The sequence below is a fragment of the Pholis gunnellus genome (assembly GCF_910591455.1).
Source record: "Pholis gunnellus genome assembly, chromosome: 6".
Taxonomy (NCBI): Eukaryota; Metazoa; Chordata; class Actinopteri; order Perciformes; family Pholidae; genus Pholis; species Pholis gunnellus.
In genome coordinates, this window is record NC_136532.1 from 3,102,819 (window position 1) to 3,119,575 (window position 16,757).

The 16,757-nt window shown below is 42.2% G+C and overlaps 1 protein-coding gene across 1 annotated transcript in view; it reads left to right on the forward strand.

Annotated features, from left to right (window-relative positions):
• Positions 1-16,757, forward strand: part of LOC306697729 (multiple epidermal growth factor-like domains protein 9) — a 33,712-nt gene that overhangs the window by 5,239 nt on the left and 11,716 nt on the right. The window contains exons 2-3 of the mRNA XM_079161759.1: positions 486-690; positions 15,087-15,226. Coding sequence (XP_079017885.1) covers positions 486-690; positions 15,087-15,226 — 345 coding nt within the window. The remainder of the gene's footprint in view (positions 1-485; positions 691-15,086; positions 15,227-16,757) is intronic.

A 16,757-nucleotide genomic window follows, 5' to 3' on the forward strand; every position in this document is an offset into this window, starting at 1 on the left:
CAAAGTCTTGAATTTAAAAGAAAAGAGTATTATTCAGTGTCCAATGCTATGCCCCTGTTGTTCAGCGGTATGTGACGATCCCTGGAGTGGTGCAGACACAGCATAGACACAGTCTCCTGGTGCACATGCAAATTGGTTTGATTCACGACCATTGATGCTGTATTTTTTTCTGACTTTATTAACAAAGTAGCGCAACACAGCGTCTTAAATAAAGTAATGTATCTTTTATCTTGTCATTTTTTGTTGGGATACATGCAAGGCTTTAGAAATGACAAAGTGATTTCGTATTGGCTGATGTACCCTGAATCTGATATTATGGCCAATGTTAGCCTATATAGATATATCTATATATAGATATATAGATATATCTATATATAGATATATCTATATATCTATATATCTATATGACCTCTGCTAGTCATCTTTGCAGTGTTTCTCATTTCTTGTCTCTCCCTTTCACTGTGACACCCCCATCCATCCACCAGAGGGTCTTTGTAACTGCAGCAGTGGTGGTGAGGGCATTTTGGATCCAGACGAGTGTGACCGGAGTACCGGTCAGTGTTCTTGTGTGTCGGGCTACACCGGTCTACAGTGCGAGGACTGCGAGGAGGGACACTTCACCAACGGCACCAGCGGCTGCCTGCCGTGCGCCTGCGACTCCTTCGGCGCAGTGAACCACCTCTGTGACAGGTCAGGCTGCTCTCCCTGCTTTCACCCTCTGGTAGCCATGTTGGACGTGTCGACGTACCTAAGTTCTGTGCTGTGTTTGGCTGGAAAGTGGTCATCTCAGCAGTAATAAATTGGATTGAATTTATATTTGGATTTGTTTGCCAGTTTATAGGTTTCTCTCACTGCATATTATTAGGCCTGCTATCCTTAGCCTCTTTTAACACACAGACTGTTGACCTGAGCCCAGAGTTATACGACTCATGGATGAGATGAGGTTACACGAGACAGATGTTATTCTCAGGAGATGGTGGAGACTAAAACGGAGCTGAAAGGAGAGTGAATACTGGACTTGTATTCTTTCAGTGGCCTGAAACAAATCCAAATAAAGGCTAATGTTATACTTAGTAAATTGACAACTGTTTGCTAACATAACTTAGTGCGGTAATAATACATCAATGCTACGAATAAAGCTTGATCCTGGCATATGACATAACCTTCCACACATTTCAATGAAATCTGACAAAAATGAAAATTACTATTTACTATTAAAAAAGAAAATTACTTTTTATTTTGAGAAGCAAGTTGGTACTGTTTGATTATGTTCCACAGCAGCCAGTACTGAGAGGACCAGCTATTGCAGCTGCGCTAGCAGTAGCTGTGGCTACTGGTCTGATGCGGGTCCCCTACACATCATGTGATTAGATGGATACAACAAAACTGTCTTCTTTGAATGCAAGTGCATGATTGGACAACACAGAACACGGGTGCACAAACACTGACTGTAGTAAATGAGAATGGGTTGACGGCAGATTCTGACTGACAGCCACCACAACAAGCTACTTGTGTGTCACTGTGATCTAAACTTGGAAACAAATCCTGTTTGTCAGACTATTGAGATTTATTTTGAGCATTACTGAATCATTTCATGTAATTCTCATCTATAGCCTGGCTGTATAGTGGATTTTCATTCCAAAGTTTGTGGGAGATATGTGATGTACCTGCAAAGTGTCTGCAGCTTCTTAAAGAAGGACTATCTTTAGCAGCAAGTGCTGTGGTCTACCAAGGCCAAACAGACTGTCCTGCTGTGAATGAGTGTTTGTCATCGCATAAAGACTGAGACTAGATGTTCTGGGGCTCAGCTTTGCTCAGACATTATGTTCATCATAACACCATAGCCCTGCAGAATCCTTATTCGAGGCCATCATCCCGCAGGCCTCCCTGAAGGCAGCTAAATGAACTTCAGACCCTCCTTCATTCTCAAATTCCAAGCCAGAAAACGCACGGCAGAGCTTGCACGCAGTTTCTCCGGAAGTCACAAAAGCTGTGACTGGAAAAGAAGCTGTGTGTGTGTGTGTGTGTGTGTGTGTGTGTGTGTGTGTGTGTGTGTGTGTGTGTGTGTGTGTGTGTGTGTGTGTGTGTGTGTGTGTGTGTGTGTGTGTGTGTGTGTGTGTGTGTGTGTGTGTGTGTGTGTGTGTGAGGAACATGGTAATAATAGCGACTGTACTTTCTGCCTCTACCCATGAACAGGAATGCTGCAGCTTTCGAAAGCTCGAGTCAACGTCCAATGTGTGGAGGATTTGTGTTGTCATGCTCTGGAAAAAATACGTCACAATGAAACGCGCAATGTCCGTTTCATGTTTATGACGCCTGTGTGTGGAGTTGAATGTGATGTAGGTGAAGGTGCAGGCAGCTTTCACACAGTGACGCACCTAATACAGTCCTTCTCAGACAGTCTGAGCCCAGCCTGCTCACTGCTAACCTTGCTAGCCTAGCACAGCCCCTTCAGGAGCTTATCACCGTAAGTTACACAGATTACCCAGCTTTCCAAACCCCCCCACCCTCCTGCTGCTTAGGAATCTTTTCCATTAAGTAATGAGCAATCCAGCCGAGGTTGAGCCAGGCATAGTGCTGTAGTTGTGTCCACAGCAACTCGATGCAATGACGGTGAAAATGGAACCAATAATGCAGTGATTTGTATCAAGCCAACCAGCTACAGACATCTTGGTGCTTGAGAAATTGAACAGAGTGGGTTTTACTGTCGTCGTCCTATCAGACAGATGCACACTGGGTAGACAAGCTTGTAGATATCATGAGGAAATGCCACAGTCAGCATATCATCAGGACATCTCGTCATACCTGGTGAATCTTCCAGGTCATCTCTCATTTCTATTGTTCCACAATATATTTAAGATACGGTGGCTTAGCCAAGAACTATGAAAACATAGAACATAAGACAGGATGCACAACGTGGCCATAAGTATGTGGACATTAGAACGAGGATGGCTCCTTCTTAGTTGGTTAGTGGATTTATCAGCCGTTTGGTCTTGGTCATCTTAGATTTATTAAATGAATTAGTTCTTTTTTTTAGGCTTTTTTCATGCTGAATAACTTATTTCCTAGACATTTATGAACACATCTCTGGTAAACGCAACATTTAAAGTGGTGCTTTTGTGTGATTCTTTGTGGTGAAACTTGGTGTGTTAGTTGACTAAGAATAGATTTGAAAATCATACCCAAAACCATTATAACCACCAAGATAATGTGCCACTGGTTGCATATACTGTAACTCCCCGAAACCCACTTTGGAACCTGGCTGAAGGCAGCTGCATCAGTGATGTCCAGCACTGATGTGAGGGGAGAAGGTGTGGCTCAACCCAAACGGGTTTGATGAGGTTGAGGTCGGTGCTCTGTGTAGGCCAGTTCTGCTCCAAACTGGGAAAAGCATTTGTTATGGAGCTGATGGGGTACATGTTGGGCATTGTCATGTTGAAACAAACAAAGTTTAAAGGGCACTATCATTAGCCATGTTTCCATTCACAGGCTATTATGCACATGTTGAAGTATGGCATTAGAAAAGCTGTATGGAAATGCCAAAATTCTATAAAATTGCTCAAAAATAAGTTTCTACGCTAGTTTGAGATGGTTTCTGCCTTTGTTACAAAAAAGGGTTGATGCGCTAAATTGAATATGGAAACATCTTTACAGAATAAATATTTAACTCGCATGATGATCAGCTGATGGAAAAGCACCTCATTTGCATTTCTTTTTAGTGACATTTCAAAAGTTTGTTTAATATTTGCTGGACAGTTGACCAGAATCGAGACTATTTTAAACTATAGCATTTCATTCTTCATTGGAACCAAACGTACACAGGGCCCGTAGCAGGTTAACACAGGGCCCGCAGCAGGTTAACACAGGGCCCGCAGCAGGTTAACACAGGGCCCGTAGCAGGTTAACACAGGGCCCGTAGCAGGTTAACACAGGGCCCGCAGCAGGTTAACACAGGGCCCGCAGCAGGTTAACACAGGGCCCGCAGCAGGTTAACACAGGGCCCGCAGCAGGTTAACACAGGGCCCGCAGCAGGTTAACACAGGGCCCGCAGCAGGTTAACACAGGGCCCGCAGCAGGTTAACACAGGGCCCGCAGCAGGTTAACACAGGGCCCGCAGCAGGTTAACACAGGGCCCGTAGCAGGTTAACACAGGGCCCGCAGCAGGTTAACACAGGGCCCGCAGCAGGTTAACACAGGGCCCGCAGCAGGTTAACAGGAGCAGGAGAGCAGCAGCGTCCAGAGCCTTTAGCTGCACCTATACTTTGCACTTTAGCTGCGGTTTTCTCGTGTCGTAGGATAAACAACAAACCCTCTAGTTTATTCTCAGAGAAGAGTTGACTGAGCCAGTGTGCTGTCATGATTACTCTTCATCATACTCATTTACAACCAGTGATGTCAGGAGCGCTGATTGGTTCACTTCCAGATACCTGACAGCTGACAGCGCAGCATGAGGGGAAAGCTGGAGAGTTCTGATTTGTATTCACAAAACCAAACAATCACACGTGTGCGACTCAGTGAGTTGTTAGGAAGTGTTTGCTGTAATCGTCCGAGGCAGCATTACTTAACTACTCATGGTGTAACAGACCGCCTCACGGTTTCGCACGCATGGGAACCGCAGATTAATTCCACAGTTTAACCATCACAGTGTGAAATAAAGTTTCACTGACGATCGTTATCCTCCAATATTCAGTAAAATATGCGACCAATACATCATCTATGCTTTTATAGTCGCCAATATCTGATTATGTTACTTTGTAAACAACCAATCTGTGTTTAGGTTTAAATTGACACGAAGAGAACTAAACTAAAGACGGTACCATTGGGCTACATTATGATGCATCAGGCTCTGTTCAGTGGATCTGTGCATAGATTCAGTTATGACGGGACTCCAACTCTGCTACACGTGCTGAGCACTGTTAAGACTGTCGCTGCTGTTGTGTGGTGGTGCATTTGTCTGGATAGGCCAAATATAGATGACATGACATCACAAGGAGATATTTCCAGAATACTTATTTTCAGCTATCTAAAACATCAACGTTAACGTCAGAATCAAAGAGCAAGAACCTCTCTCTAGTGGAAATATTGTGCAAACTTATTGAGCAATATCATACGAGGAGAAATGCCCGATTGAAGATCAATTTGTCCTCAAACTACAGATCAGACTTGATTTACTCATCAATAAATCCCACTTTGCATTTAGACCAGTTCTTCTCAGTGTTGGAATTAGAAGTTAAGGTTCTTTAACAGCAGACATTCCGGTGGGTTCATCCAACAAGGAAACAGACATCCATCAGAACAAAGGAGCTTATTTCAGGTTGTTGATGATCTCACCTTTCACCAGAGTGGCTGATAATGACGTGACCTGTGCCATAGGGGAACTGTACTGAGCATCTGGCAAAGACAAGCGTGTGCTATGAACACACTTAACAGGTATTGCAATTGCCAAGGCACAAAAACGGGTACTTGACACCGTTATTGAAACTCATGCAGCTCATCCATCGATGAGGGATGCTGAACCACGAACACATTAGCTGCTTTACACAACGATTGAAATCCTAAAACACACTTTTTGCAAATAACTACACACGGTTAACTACATTAGACACATCATTCAAATCTAAAAGCCTGTGTGTGTTGTTTGCTAAACCATCAATGACCTTCACATAGAATGCACCTGTGAAAAAGTCAGAGCTTGAACACTATAAGGTTTGCTCTTTGGTGTCAGAAATTGTGTCTTAGCATTTGCAAAAACCTGTATTATGCAGCCTTGTCTCTGGGACAAATATCAAAGGCTCAAGTGGGTTTTTTTGGCAGTCCACATGTGTTGATTTGTTGCTAAATATGAGTGTATTTCTCGCAGCACTCATGCTATTTGAGTGAATGGAATCCATACAAATACAGAACAAGAATAAGGGCCGGGCAACGTGCGAATGTGTTGTCCGACCACATTGGAACTCAAAAGTCCACACGCAAAGGCGGGGTGAAGAGCCAGCAGCCATGGAGAGGAGGAGACGCATATTGTTTTAATATGGGAGATATGGGGCATACATTTTCAGACAATGGATGAGAAATAGATTTATAATGGATGAATAAACAGTGCTTGAAGTTAAAAGTTGTGAGGGGAGGGGCTTTCCAAAGTACGGCCATCTAACAAGCTTTTCTGATGAGCATATGAGCCTTAATATTAATAATGTATTTATATACTATAGTGTACTATACTTTTAAAAGAGATGTTCAAAGTACTTCACAAGAAAATAAAATCAAGATAAACAAATAAAAATAACATCAAGAGGCTACAGTCATGCTAGCAGGTGGATGTGTGACCAGGCACAGTGATGCTAAGAGCTAAATGCTAACCACAGCGTACTAAGATGCTATAAATGACAACGTAACCATGCTGATGTTTCACGTATTGGACACATGTAATTTTTCCCAGATGTTGGAGCTTGACGTAAAGTCAACCAAGTCATTAGGATTCATCCTCTGGGGACCATGTACATAATGTGATGGTAGTCCAGTACTTTGTTAAAGGTCGTAAACTCTATATTTAGAGCATTTTTTTTAAAGCAACAAACAACTATTATCTTTGTTCAAATATATTGCAGTCATTTTTACCTGAGCAGAGGATGAAGTCTCTCTCCCTCCTTGTGTGTTGTGATCAGAACTTCTTCCTGGTTTGTTAATGTGGCCGGCCACACATCGTCTTTTAGTGCACGTGAGCGTGCCCCACTGGCTAGCTCATTGCCACTGCTCTCACAGCTGATTACCAGCCCTCCGGTTCCCCCTGAGGTAATCGCTCTTACCTCAGTCAGCACTGTTGTTGTTGTTTGCATTGTTAGCGCTGTTAGCTTCTAGCTGCTGGCTCAGCTATCGCAGCGTTGAGAGCCGTGTGGAGGCAATGGATATGCTCTGAATTTTAAATTGAGCACCTTAACACATTTTAGAATTTCAACCTTAAAAAGCCTGATGACTTGATAATTCATTAGCATTATCCCAATGAATGAATGAATGAATGAATGAAATGTAACTGCATCCTTGTTCAATGTTCTTAACAACCCTAATGAGATGTCTCCTCTTGTTCTGCCTGCAGTTCTTCTGCAAATCATGTGATGTAAAATGGACACACACCGTTCGGTCGAGTCGATATTTGACAAGAGATCTGTATTAACCACTTAATTCTGCCATAACGTGTGTCAGCACTGTATTTGGGTCAGCTCCTGTGGACGTTGCCTGTAAGGCATTCCTTTTTACAATGTGGTATGGAAGGCGTCACAGTCTGTAATGAAATATTGATTTTAGGTGCAGATGTTTCCGCCTCTGCATCATGTGTCACAGCAGTGGATGCATCGTTGCCGTCAATGTATTTTGACTCTGTGTCTGTTTGATTTGCTGAACAGTAATATGAGGACTGGTTTGCAGTTTTAAACTGTGAAGCAACAGTATCTGTCTCATTCATGCATTTAGGAAGTTGCAAATCAATTTATATTCTGAGCTCTTGTTTTTCTTATGAAAACACACAGAACACCAATATTACACGTCAACAAGGTGATGATTCTTCTGAGCATTTGCACGGCGAATAAAGGCCTCAACCAATGACGTAGTAGTTTGTTAGATTTTCTAAGGAAGTTATATTGTCATAATATATATTTCTATAACAATATTAAAACAAGTATTGTATGATGGGGGATTTGATCCATAGTATACACTCCTCGAGGCAGTGTGTGGCTGAAGGTGTTGAAATGCTGTTTGTTGAAGATCAGTTGTTTCTCAGTTGAACGCTGTAAAAGAGAACTTTTATGAACTAAAAAGACACTGAAAGGTTTTAGTAGTTAACACTATATATATATATATATATATATATATATATATATATATATATATATATATATTTATATTTAATGTACAACAAGCAGTGACTGGATGCAGCATCACACAGAAGGGATGCTAGGTTTCAGATTCGTTGTAACTCTACTGTCAACGAAACCCAACTGACTCCTGACTGGATTTGTAAATAGCACACTGGCATGATACAACATGTAAACCAGACCGGTTTAAACATGTAGGAAGAGTTAAATCCACTCAGCAGTTCTCTATTGCTTCCAGTCTGTGTGCTAAGCTAGGCTAAGCTCGTACTGGATGAAGAGAGATGAAACTGACCAGGTCTTTTTCATTTATCATTTTATTTTTCATCACTTGCCTTGTAAAGTCGACACATACTATAAGCCGTAACCTCTGACTCTGGTTAAGATGTTAAACAAGCCTTTTTCCCAAACCTTTAGATGTGATGCTCCCCGGGCGCTTTTCAGCAGCCCACTGCTCCCTATAAGGGTTGGGTTAAATGCAGAGGTCAAATGTTGTTTATGTGTAAATGTATATGACAATAAAAAGACATTATTATTATTATTATTATTATTATTATTATTGTTCATTTGAAGAACCATTTTTGTAGTTTTTCAGCGTCACGTCAACATTTGTCAAACGTGGCTCTAACCCGGTGACCTGCACTGTACTTGATGTTTCACCAAGCTCCGCCCATAAATCCATTATATAATGATGAGGAGTAAACTAGAGAACCTACCAGATTTCTCTGTGACTCCATGACTTGGAACGTGACAACTGAAAACTATGCGGCCGTGTCTGTGCATGCAGAGCTGGAGCCAGGATAGCGGAGAAGAGATCCCAGTCCTGCTGCTGTTGTTGCTTAACACACCCTGTCAGGATGTGACCGCACACCCAGCAATGCAACTAAACCTGCTCGGTGTACTTCTGATTCTTTTTGCCAAACATTTTCCTCTTGGTGATCACTTCCCTTCTGCAGGGAGGATGTTTGTGACTGTCTGCTGTTATCCAACACATGTTGTAGCCGATGGCCTGCGTTCCCGCAGCAGCCACAGAATGGGGTTAAGCTTTGTCATCCATGTAATACTGACCTACTTAACATGTACATCTGATGCAGAGTGCAGTGAAATCACTCCAAAACAATAACAACCCCCTCCTCCTGACCAAGACGGCCCAAATGAACAGCAGGATTACTGATCAGTGAGGCCTCATCTCTGTGCTCCGCCTCTACTGGGGCAGCAGTGGACCTGCTGGGTTTGCTGGCTGCACATTAGATGACAAACTTGTGAAAAGAAACAGCCTCACTTTTTGAGCTGCTCACAGACTAATATGAAGGCTCTGAATGATTTGGTGTCTGCTCATTTCCTGCATTAAAGCCTGAACACATCGGTGGAGGGTTTATTTTTGTGCCATTGATTCACAAATCAATTTATATTCTGAGCTCTTGTTTTTCTCATGAAAACTTTCACACAGATTCACCAATATTACACGTCAAAAAGGTGATGATTTGTCTGAGTATTTGCAGGGCGAATAAAGGCCTCAACCAATGACCTAGTGAGGAACGGACACATTCAAAACTCTCTCACTCCTTTCAACCTTTGCATGAATGTAATCATGCACCTTGATTTATCACACATTTCATTTTCTAAATCTCATGTCTGCTTCATTTTGATCCATAAACAGTCTGTTAGATTTTCTAAGGAAGTTACATTGTCATAATATATATTTCTATAACAATATTAAAACAAGTATTTTATGATGGGGGCAGTGTGTGGTTGAAGGTGTTGAAATGCTGTTTATTGAAGATCAGTTGTGTCAGCACGTACTAGAAAAAAGGAAGCATTATAGACGGTGTCAATACTCTGACATTATTATTATTACTATTATAATGATGCTGTACGTCATCATTCCTGCCAGTCTGTTTGAGTGTGAGACTGTGCAGTGACAGGCCATGTGCTTAGCAACTTAGTTCCACTGCAACATGTGGAGCTTCCTTTTCTTATCACACTAGCCTGGTGAAGAAGCCCCGCCCACCGGCGTTGTGTCTGTTGGGCTTTGGAGCGCACCCCGAGATAAACCATTGCAGCTGCAAACTGCTACAAGCGGCTGAAACGTTACATCTTCCTGCATCAATCATTCTTTTTCACAAAAGGCCTCTAGTTGTCAACAAAGATGGAGATGTTGGGGTGTTTTTTTTAAAAATAAACTATAATATGGCTTGAGCATATCCCTAATAAATTGCACTTAGGGGCGTGGCTTAGGTATGAAACGACAAGGAGAGGCGACTGTTCGTTGTAAACAACAATGGTGACTACTGAACAGTTTAGCTTAGAGCAGGGGTCGGCAACCCGCGGCTCTTCAGCCCGTCTGTTGCGGCTCCCTGAGGCTACATCCACTACTGCTGGAGTGGAGTTTGGAGTTTTAAAACGAAAACGATCTCCGTACACACGGCGTTTCAGCATCGTATTCGAGATGATCTCCAGCCAGACTACCACGCCTGAAAACTAATATCACGTGACTACACACGGACACTGGGTGCCGGTGTAAACAGGATGTAGATTGGTTGCTTAGTTAAAATAATACACAGAGTAATAAAGGAGTCTTTAATAATGAAAGGTCGTGCTTGATACTTTGCTCTGCTGGTGACTGAAGTCTCTGTCGTTCTGGAGAGCAATCAATGTTTTGTTCCTTTACAGTTTATGTGTGTGGACTTCACAATAGTTGTGCAGAACAAAATAAGCATTCATAAGGAAGGGAAAGTCCTGTTTTGTGTTCGTCCTCCTCAAAGCCGCTAACCGTGACTTCAGACGGCCGCTCCGTAGGGCTGATATCACCGCTGGACATGCTGCCAACAATAAAACATGTTTTAATAGTTTGTCAACTAAAATGTGCGCCACATCCTATTACGCCTTTCCCTGCAGGTGGCCAATCATATATTATTTGCAGACCTCCGCCCTCGGTAAACTATTTTAAATGATGTTGAGCACGTTAAGAGCTCTCTAAGAAGCAGTGTTCCTGTGTATGTGTTTGGTGCTTTTATTGTGATGGATGAAACGGAAAAAGAAGAAGAGGTTCTGGTGAAGTGTGGGAAAAGTTATTATTATCATAAAGTATTGGCGCAACATTAACCCTCTGTAAACTATCAATGGATAAATCCCCAGAAAAGAAAAGTCACGGAGGAAAATAGAGAGTTTGATTCTGCATGGACGTATTCATTTGCTTTCATTGCCAACGGTGCTGGTTTACCTGTATGCTTGAAATGTGGCGAGAAATTAGCAAACAACAAAACATGTAATGTTGAATGTCACTCCAAGAACAAGCACACAGCATTTGATGAAAAGTATCACGCTGGAGATGAGCGAAAAAGAGCGATTCCTCAACTGCTGCAGCAAACTGAGCAAGTTGTTTTCTCCTCTTCATAAGAGTTTGATATTATTATAACGGGTAAAATGTCAAGAATTGTCTTTATTCTTGTTCTATAATTTCACAAATACAACAAACTATAGTTTTGTATGTATAATATAACTATATATAAAACTTTATAAGCTGTGATATCAAATAGCTTTTGCGGCTCCAGACACATTTTATTTGGTGCAAAATGGCTCTTTGGCTTGTAAAGGTTGCCGACCCCTGGCTTAGAGGAAACAATAGCATTATATATATATATATATATATATATATATATATATATATATATATATATATATATATATATATATATATATATATAGCATATTTCTTCACTGAAAGAAGAACAAATGACGACACTTAAGGATTTTTTCATGGAAGAAATGTATTCTGTCTTCTCCCGACTGGCTTGGCAAGAGTTTGATTGACAGATGGTTCATCCAATCACCTGCCAAGTATTGTTTGAAAGTCCCTGTCGTTTTCCAAACATTTTCCAATAAGGGCTTCTCAGATGGTTTTGTGTAACAAACCATCTGCCGGGTTCAGGTCCCAATCACGTAATAGAGGGGTGGTGGTGTTGGTTAGCAAGAGGGGCCGGGTTCTGCTGCTTCCTCCCACAGTCCAAAGACAGTGAAGTGTGAATGGTTGTCTGTCTCCGTGTGTTCAGCCCTGTGATAGCCTGGAAGACTGTCCAGGGTGAACCCTGCCTTCGTCCAATGTCAGCTCGGATCGGCTTCAGCCCCCCCCCCCCCCCCCCCCGCTCTGAATAGATAAGACAATAGAGGATTTTCGATATCAACATTTTAAATAATCCGGCAAAATTTCTGATGCCCAATATGTCCTTTTCTTTGTTACTTCTTTTAGAATTTTATGAATTTTGTGAAAAAAGCATAAGCAAAATGAAATACATGCTGAAGAATATTGCTAAACTGACCTGGTCTCAAGACCTCCTCTTTATTTTTATCTTTCACCTCTTTATGGGGCGACCATGGGGTAGAGAGGGTTGCTCCTCGGTTACTACATGTGCTGTGCCGAAGTGTCCCTGAGCAAGACACTAAACCCCTAACTGCTCCCCGGGTGCTTCTCCCTGCTCCCTATATATATTCTAGGGATGGGTCAAATGCAGAGAACACATTTCCCCACTGCGGGACTAATAAGGGATTGATTCATCTTTCACTGGGAGTGAGTGGAGTTATTTCTCTGTGACCGTTGGACATTCTCTCTCTGACTGACTGCATTGCATTAGGGTCATGATGCTGCTTGTAGATATTTTGTGTTATTGTTGATTGTGTGTGTGTGTGTGTGTGTGTGTGTGTGTGTGTGTGTGTGTGTGTGTGTGTGTGTGTGTGTGTGTGTGTGTGTGTGTGTGTGTGTGTGTGTGTGTGTGTGTGTGTGTGTGTGTGTGTGTTTCGCTGGAAGAAAGAGGGCCGTTGATCTCCCAGCAGGCCCACGCCCCACTGAGCATCGCCGTGGGCCTCTTCATTTGCATTAAGTGCAGTTGTTTTAACAAAGCCCAGATTGTATGTAGACCCACGCACACACGCTCATGGAAAGTGCTCCCAGTCACTCTTGATTTGCTTCAATTGTTTGCTTCAATTGTATTCAGATTATGTTTGAGTCCATTGTCTGGGTTCGAGGGCTGACCAGGCTTGATTTAGTGCTGTACTTTTCCTCGGAGATTACCTTGAATATCAGAGAACCGTGGATGAATTCTCACTCAGAAATAAAGCCTCACTGCAACTCACTATTCCCTCATGTATAAATGAGCATGCATGTAGTGGGTGTAACAGCCCGAAACAGGGTGATGAGAGTTCAGATCCAGCCTGAGGAAGACACATTAGCAAATGAAACAAGTTATTTAAGTGTGTATTGGATTTAATGTTTCTGGAGCATTCTGAGAGCACTCGTACTGTTATGTAAAACACATGAATTAAGATGCTGATAATGATACTCATCCATATTTGAGAGTGTAAAAAAAATAGAACTATATTTCACCAGAAAATTATAAACAATAAACAAAATGAGTGAACTCAGTGCAGATGTCCGCCAGGTGTGTCTGCAACATCCACTGCTCTGTCTGATTAAATGACTATAAACCACGACTGTCTAACCGCTCCTCTAGACTGGAAGCGTATCAGACACGTCTTTCACTCACACTTCTCACACAACTGATGCGCTCTCATTTGAATCTATACAGCTGCCTTGCTTGTCCAAACTGAAGCAGTTGTTGTTCACTTGCAGCCGGCTGAGAGAAGTGAGGAGTCAGCGGTCAGTGAGCGTCACTGACCGCTGACTCCTCACAGTAAAACAGTTAATTCAATGCAACCACAAGAGGACCGTGATACAGTCATACATGAGCACAAAGGATATTCGGCTGTATGTGTGAATAACTATGGACAGATGGACAGACAGAGATGCACACAGAGCAAATGTATAACAATCTTGATATGGACCGTAGTTGTTATTTTTTTATGTATTGTGACCACAATACATACTTACAATTTGCAGTGTTAAAATCGACTTGCTCTCTTGTTCATACATTATGTAAAAGTGACACTTTTCTAAATTATTTAAAACCTAGATTGTCATTTTTGTGCAGCAATTTCTCGTTGTCAGCTGACATATACAGCAATATCGACATACGTGCAATAAGCAGTCTTCAGACCACTCAAAGCGCTTTGAACCATACATCATGTCATCATTCAGCCATTCACACTGATGAACGGGCGACCATGCAAGGTACCACCTGCCCATCAGGACTCTAGTTCTAATCCCCCATCACACCCATTCAGAGCTGACAGCACAGCCCTCTGCAGACATGTGAGGGGACACATAGACGTGAGCTGGAGGAGCTGGGGATCAAACTGCCCATCTTTTGATTGGAAGACGACCCGCTCCATCTCTGCTGCCACACACAGATCCAAGACATTTTATTAACTTTATATTGTATTATAAGAAAGAGACTCTGGTCCCATATGGGTGGTAACTGACAAAAATGCAGTTTAGTTACAACAGTAACCGTTTAGACAGCTAGCTAAAAACTATTTGTGTACTAACACAAACACATGAAAGACCGGCATAAAAGCAGTCGACACCTTTTGTTACAGTGTGTTGAAATCACTGGAGCGGCTTTCTTCCTGTCGCTTTAATGTGACAGAGAGACAGATGGTGGATTTCAGCTGCCATCGCTATACTGTAGGAGCAATTCCACAGATTGCTCACTTACATTGTTAAAATTGAGATGAGTAAATATTACATGTGCATCTTGGAGAGACTGATGCGTTTACACCTTTTCAACACTGTAGTCTGTCTCCAATCCTTTTAGCGACTCGGGAAGCCATCTGATCAAGATGCACGCTGTGGTTAATGGGCTGTATTTCTTCTCTATAAAGTACAAATGAAAACTGTGCGGCGTGGTTTGTGTATTATCCATTATGTATCTGCAACATTGTTTATGGAGGGAAACACTCATAGAATCATAGGTGAGCTGATGTTTTTGGTAGTTTTGGTAGACCGATCCTTTACAGTCAAAAAGACATATTAAAGAATCACAAGGGGGGACACAGGCTGCGTACAGTGTGGTGCTGGACACATGTTCAACACGTGTTGCTGGAGGCATTGATGTGAGCAGTGTGGATGGCTCTGAAATGTAAGCGATGTAAGGTGCTCCCCACATGCTTCAGACCTGGAACAGAGTTCTAGAACGCAGATGGGCGAATAGGAGAACCTACAGGAAGTCAAGTGTGGACATCAGATGCCATGACATCACAACTCTGGCTCGGTGTTCTGAAATGGGACTGTGTTTTCTGATTGCTTCTCTTCTGTTCTGCCCCTTTCAGCTCAGGGTTATGTGTGTGCAAGACGGGAGTGTACGGGCCAAAGTGTGATGAATGCCACCCGGGTTTCTTCCACTTCAGCAGCACTGGCTGCCGGCCCTGCCAGTGTCAGAACCACACCAACTATTGCCATCCACAGTCTGGTGAGTCTGTTTGAAAGTGTTCCATAATATGAGTCACAGGATTAATAAGGATAAATAACTAAAAGGATAATGCCGCAGCAGGTCCAGGAAGAAACATACACATTACCTTTTAATATGTGTCCTCAATTTAAGCTCAGTCGCCCCAAACAAATCTTTTATTTACGTTTTGTATCAAAACTTTTCTTCTTCTTTTCTTCGATTGTTAGTTGTCAATGAATCTCTGTGGTTTAGTTGGCTAAAGCACCTGTTATATCCTGGTTTCAAATCCAGGGAGACACGTGTTGGAAAGTAAGTCACACTACTTAAAGAGGACATGTAATGAAGAACTGTGAGAAATCCAATGTTTTGGAACATTAAAACATGTAAACATGTTCTGGTAGGAACCCAAAATACAAGTATGAACCTGAAAATGGGCATGATATGTACCCTTTAAGTACAGCTTATACATCCTTGAACATGAGTATTTTTCATTTGATGCTACTTCATACTTCTACTTCTCTCCATTTCAGGGGACAGTGTTGTACCTTTTACTCCACTACTTTTATGGGATGGCAGCTGTATCTGCTCCTCTCAGCATGCAGTTCCTTTGCAAATAGGCTCTGCATGAGAAAGCTGAAGCTTAACAGTCCAGAAAGGAAATGATCATGAAGTTCTCCATACATGTACCTCTTGAGTTTTGTGCAAGTTGATGCCACTGATGCACTTGGTGAACTGAAGGGTTTAATTAGAGACTTTGGCAGCACACAAACCCTCCGGTTTGTCTCGGGTAAATATTTACTGTGGAATAAGGAAGAAGGAACTTAAGGAGACCAGGAAACATGCTGAATCAGCAGCAGACTCACCGTAAAATGTAGAATATCATAAACCCAATTTTCCGTCTGATTTGTGTGATTTAAGGTGGATTCATCCTTCTCATCACATGTAAAGGAGGATTATTGCTCAGCTCCATGCAGTCAGGCTGGGGGTGTGTTCCCATTATAATGCAGGGGCAGATGGAGTGGGGCTCAGTGCTCACAGTGCTGTGGATTACATTGCTCAGGCTTGACAGCTTGTTTTAAAGACTGGCCCTGGCCTTCCCCACTTACACACAAATTATACAGCGTCCCAAACATGACGGGGACAGAGACCGCTTGTTTCAACTGAAATAATGTATCAAGGCTGAATCACAGAATGCAGAGATAAAAGCAGTTTATCATCAAGAACATCTTTCTTTTCTTTTTACGATACATTATTCACCTCTAAACCTTGAGTGCACTTGTTTAAAGCCTGAAGTCCACGTGGCTTCAATTTATCATAATGAACATAAAGTTAAACCCATAATTTATCAACAGCGTCAATCAATCAGCAGCTGATTTAACTTATCACTGGCTCCTCTGTTGGCGCTGTGGTAAGTGCATGGTTGGAAGACTCTCACACAGCTCATGGTTGAAACCAATGTTATGCAAAGATTTAGCAAGCTCTGCAGTCTGTGGACCGCTTTAGTCACGTCTGTAACCTCTGATTATTATCATGGAGGCTCAACTACAAACAG